Here is a 5,172-nt window from a genome sequence, read left to right as displayed (position 1 = left end):
TTTTCTGCCTACCCCGAGACTGGTGCGTGAACACGCGTCCTCGAGGGCTGGCGGGAGCGCGCCGGGGGGGCGTGTGCAGGGAAGGGGCGCGAGGGATGCGCATGCGCAGCGGCAGGCAGCCGCGCGAGCAGAGCTGGGAGATGGCGGCGGCGGCGGAGGTGCCTAAAGTGTGAGCACCGCCCGGGGGTCGCCGGCCCGGGCGCAGTGCGATCCCCAACCCCGCCCGCCTGCCCGCCATGGGCAACGAGGCTAGTCTGGAGGGCGGCACTGGCGAAGGGCCGCTGCCGCCCGGGGGCCCAGGTCCCGGCCCCGGCCCCGGCTCAGGGAAGCCGCCTTCAGCACCGGCTGGCGGCGGACAGCTCCCCGCGGTTGGGGCGGCGAGGGCGACTACGGGACCACCGGCCCCTGGCGCTGGCCCCGGCCCCGGCCCCGGGGTCACGGTCAGGTAAGCGCGCATCTCAGCGCCCGGTGGGTGGGGAGCTGCAGACTGAGGCCGGGCCCGGGGCCCGGGATCCCGCAGTCTAGTGTGGACAGCAAGGTTCGACGTCCGGTCGCACTTTGAACTCTGCCGGGTTGGTGCGAGCCGGGTGGTCTCGGGAAGCGGCCCTTCCTTTCCAGCTGCCCCGCCTTGGCTAGGCAGGATGGCGAGCGCAGGGGTCAATTGGGGCCTGCAGATTGTGACTCCGTCACGAACCCCAAAGTCGCTTCCCCTCAAGGCTGGGGCCCGAACGCTCAGGAGGGTCTTATGTAACCTTAGCCTGGTCCCTCCGCACAGGGGAGCATTGGGATGGAAAACGTCTGCCGTGTCTGCATTTGTCCATTGTGTTGGGCCGAGGAAAGAGCACAATGGGAGTGGCTGTCAGGGAAGATAAGTGTCATTGCGAGGAACAGCGAGATACGGAGATAGCTGAACCATGAACTTGGTCTTGCACTTTCCTCGAGCATTTAGTGGCTGTAACCATCTTTGGGGAAAGGAAAATTGCCCACTGGACACCTAAAGGTACTTATTTAGGCCCAGCAATACTAACAGGGTCATGTGTTTTCACCAAGGTTCAGTGACACGCTTTGGGGTAAAGCAAAAATACTATTGAATCATCTAGTATCAGATTTGTTCTCATTGCCTTTTATGATTTATATCACCACCTCAAATCAGCAGGAAAGCTGAAACCCACATAAAATGCTTTAAAGAGAACATATCTGATCAAATACCGTGAAACCAGCTGGTTTTAAATGTATGCCAACACAGGTCCTGCAAAAACAGTCAAGTGGCAGTGAATGCAGTGGAGGGGAATGTCTACATATAATGTGAGTAGACTGAAAACTCAGGAAAACTACCAAGAGATAACAGGATAAAATGAAAGGCATTATCTTTACACCAAATAAGCCTGGGGAAGATAAGCAAAAACTGGGAGGAGGGGACGCTTCTGGCTCCACGTGAATCTACTGATATATGTTGCCTTGGATTTTCTATAAGCCTGGGGAAGATAAGCAAAAACTGGGAGGAGGGGACGCTTCTGGCTCCACGTGAATCTGCTGATATATGTTGCCTTGGATTTTCTGTGTGGAGGCACATAAACTGTGAGGGAGCATAATTTTCGATTCATAGCTGTCCAGCTGTGCCTCTCATGTGTTTATTTCCTCAGAAATCATTTCTTAGACAATTAACAGTTTATGAAGGCTCTTAATAGCCTGAAAACCTGCCACAGGACAGCCTGTGAGCATCCTTTTTAGACGTGGGATTTGTCCATTTTATATTAGCTATTACAGTAATACAGTTGGGTAGCACACAGCTCTCAGCTCTGCAAACATTGTCCATTTTGTTGCATGTTGAGGTGCTGTTTGGGTTTTAGCTTGAGGGAGGCTCACCCAAGCTTCAGTGCTCTCCCTCCAAGGGAAAGCTTCTATGGCTGAATGGTAAAACACCTTGTTATTAGGAGTTCTCTGTATGGGGAATTTGGCATTTCCCTTCTGGTAATCAAACAGGCTGCTCTGCTTGTAGTTTATCAGTTGTTACAGAGCCAAATATGAAATTTTGGAAAGACTTGGGCAGCTCAGAGAGGTGAGAAGGAGGCTGCCATCTACTGCTCATACTCCTTTTCAGTGTTTCATCTCTACTCCATCTACGCATTCTGCTGCAGGGCAGACCTATGAACTGCTGGGGGTGAGGGGAACTATGGGCTTCTGCTGGATTTAGCAGTCACAGTCTCTCACCTGGCTGTGGGCAAGGCTCACACATTGGCTTGTGGTGCTGAGGACCTGTGACTATCAGGCTCAGGAGGTAAGCTGGCTTTTTGTCACCAAAGCTCAGGAGTGGGGACCCTTACAAAATGGGATCTACTCTTCCAGCTTATATTCATCTTATCATAATGCCTCAGCTGAGCAGCACCTCCATGGTCTGTCTCTCCTTCAGTGTCAGAATGGCTTCTACTTCCTCTCACCAGAGCGTCTCAGGTACCTGATGCCAAATTTAGCATGTTCTGTTCTGAGATGCTGCTGAACAGATTGGCCCCTTGATGGAGAAAAAGCCCTGTGGCTGTGCTTCTGGGCATTCAGGAAAGAGCATTGGAGCAGGGACCTATTTATTTCCAGCAAGACTGTGAATTTGGGGGCAGTCAGAAACCTCATAGAGGTAAGTAGAGGATCAGATAAAGGGGAGATCATTTTTACTAACCTTAGTGGGGAATGGAACTGAGGTTCTGGGGGATTTGAGTCCTATCTCTTTCTTATTGCTATATTACCCCTTGTCTCCCTGGGCTGAGTTAGTCTTTTCATATTCATACTGAGCTGTCTTGGGCTCTGTGAGGATGTGCTCCAGTGTTTGTGGCTGAAATGCCAGACTTGAATCCCATGAGTAGCAGTGCTGCCGCAACCATAGTACTCCCTCTTAGCCCATTGGGATGATATGGAGCTCTGAGCATCAGAAAATCCCTCAAGGAAGAGCTTTCTGCTTCTGGTCTCCAGGTCGCCATTTACAGTTATATATGCCATGCTTTTCCCAAGGTGTGCCAGACTGGCTCAAGCTGTGCTCTCCAAGCTGTGTGCCCTGGCATGGGTTGCATACTCGTAGAGGAAGGAGCATCTTTAATTAATTAATTCATTCATTAATTCACTTATTTATGAAAATATGCCTAATGTACAGTGGGGTATACAATTGATGGGATTTTACCTATATGTACGCCCATGACACACCACCAGATCAAGACAGAATTTTATCAGTACCCCAGACAGTACCTTTTAAAGAAATTACACAAAGGAGCCATGTAGACCAGTGGCAGCCTGTTTAGTTTATATTAGCCCTGTGAACTTGCACATGTTTTGACATTTTCAAATTGACCTTTAGTCAGTCAGCTAAGGTATATTTACCAGCTATCAAGAGCAAGCACTGAGCTTGGCTTGTGGAGGGCCTGGAAGGGTCTATGCTGCTTCCCTGTCCTCTAGCACTTCATAATCTGGTTGGTCAGATAGGTCTTGAACAGCCAAATTATGGAAGAACCCTAAGAGAGACACTGTGGGCAGCTCCATGTCTGAGACATATCAAAGCGACACTGCTTATAGAAGGGTTGTTAAGTGGGGAGAGTGAAAAGACAGAGCCAGGCCTCAGGAGAGGGAGAGATCCTGGAAGAATGGTGGGGTTAAGAGAGGTGGAGAGGGAGAGAAATGGCATGAGGAGTGTAGTGTACACAGGCAGGGACAGTGAGCATAGAATGAGGCCGAGTGAGGCAAAGCCAAGTGAGGCACCTCTCTCTCGTTACCCGTGAAAATATGTGATCAAAGCCAAAAAAAATAAAGTCACCTCTCCTCACTTCTAGCCTATGTGCCATGACATATAGGCTAGAAGACATCTTGAGCCAAAGGCAGCTGGGCACAGAGAACCTGATCATTTGCTGGAAGGTGGGCGAGACTGCTGTAAGAACCGCACCCAGAGCTCTTTTCTTGAAATAGATTTGTCAGGCATAATATCTCTGGTCTGGGATTAGCCAGACTTGTTCTATTATATCACCTAACAGTCAGGCCCTAGAAAAATCTGGGACTAATTTGTGAAGATATAATGACAGGACACAATAGCTAGGTTTAGAAATAATTGTCCTTTATCACTTAGAGATCTTGCTTGGCCCCAGTGGCTGGATTCTCACATAGGGCATGTCATGGTGTGTGCACTAAAGTGGCCTCACATCTGAATGGTGATGATGTCAACATTTTACCCAAAGAGGGCAGCCATTTTTGCATTTCTAGCCAGGGAAAGAGGTGTATTTTTCTAATATGAGTATAGTTGTTCCTAGCATTAGTAAGCCTAACAGGATGCTATTAATAAAAAAGAGTTATAATGGCAAAATTAGGGAGAGAAAGGCTATCTTTTTTTAAAAAAATTTTTATTATGGAAACTCTCAAACATACATAAGAGAATAGTCTGATGAACTCCCATGTTCCCATTGCCCAGACACAGCCATTATCGGCTCATGGCCAATCAAGTTTCGTCTATTTCTCTCCCCTCCCACTCCCCACATAAGCAAATTTCAGACATCCCAACATTTCTTCATCAATATTTCAGTGTGTATTTCCAAGAAATAAGGGCTTTGCATAAACATGACCATAGCACCATAATTGCATCTAAATAGAATAACAATCCCTTCTTAATCTCAGCAAATATCCAGTCAGGGTTCCATTTTTCTGATTGCCTTATGAATTTATTTTTACAGTTGGTTTGTTTAAATTGTGATCTAAACAGAGGCTACACATTGTGTCTGTCAGATACATCTCTCCAGTTTTTTTAAATATATAGATTCCTCTCCTTTCTTTTCCCCTTGAAATTTGTGTATTAGAGAACCATGTCATTTGTCCTGTGGTTTCTCATATTCTGGATTATGCTGACTGCATCCCTGTGGTGTCATGTATAATGTTCCTCTGTTCTATATTTTTCCTATAAACTGGAAATTATACCTAGAAGCGATTCAGATTTAAATTTCATTCTTTTGGCCAAGAATTCTAGCATTTTTTTTTTTTTTTTTTTTGTCTTTTGTCTTTTTTCCGTGTCTGGCAACGGATCGCAACCCTCAGTGTTGCCCCCGTACCGGACCGGGGACCGGCAACGGGATCGCAAGCCTCGGTGTTGCTCCCGCCCCTCGCTCAGCCAGTGAGCGGGAGCCGGTCTGTATGTGGGATCCGAACCCTCGG

The 5,172-nt window shown here is 48.1% G+C and overlaps 1 protein-coding gene across 1 annotated transcript in view; it reads left to right on the top strand.

The window, feature by feature from the left end:
• Positions 1-236: 236 nt before the first annotated feature.
• Positions 237-5,172, top strand: part of BSN (bassoon presynaptic cytomatrix protein) — a 105,889-nt gene continuing 100,953 nt past the window's right edge. Inside the window, exon 1 of the mRNA XM_008571562.1 lies at positions 237-445. Coding sequence (XP_008569784.1) covers positions 237-445 — 209 coding nt within the window. The remainder of the gene's footprint in view (positions 446-5,172) is intronic.

Source organism: Galeopterus variegatus, unplaced genomic scaffold, assembly GCF_000696425.1.
Source record: "Galeopterus variegatus unplaced genomic scaffold, G_variegatus-3.0.2 Scaffold701, whole genome shotgun sequence".
Classification (NCBI taxonomy): domain Eukaryota; kingdom Metazoa; phylum Chordata; class Mammalia; order Dermoptera; family Cynocephalidae; genus Galeopterus; species Galeopterus variegatus.
The sequence above is the reverse complement of the archived record's forward strand: the minus strand, read 5'-3'. Positions and strand labels throughout refer to the sequence as shown.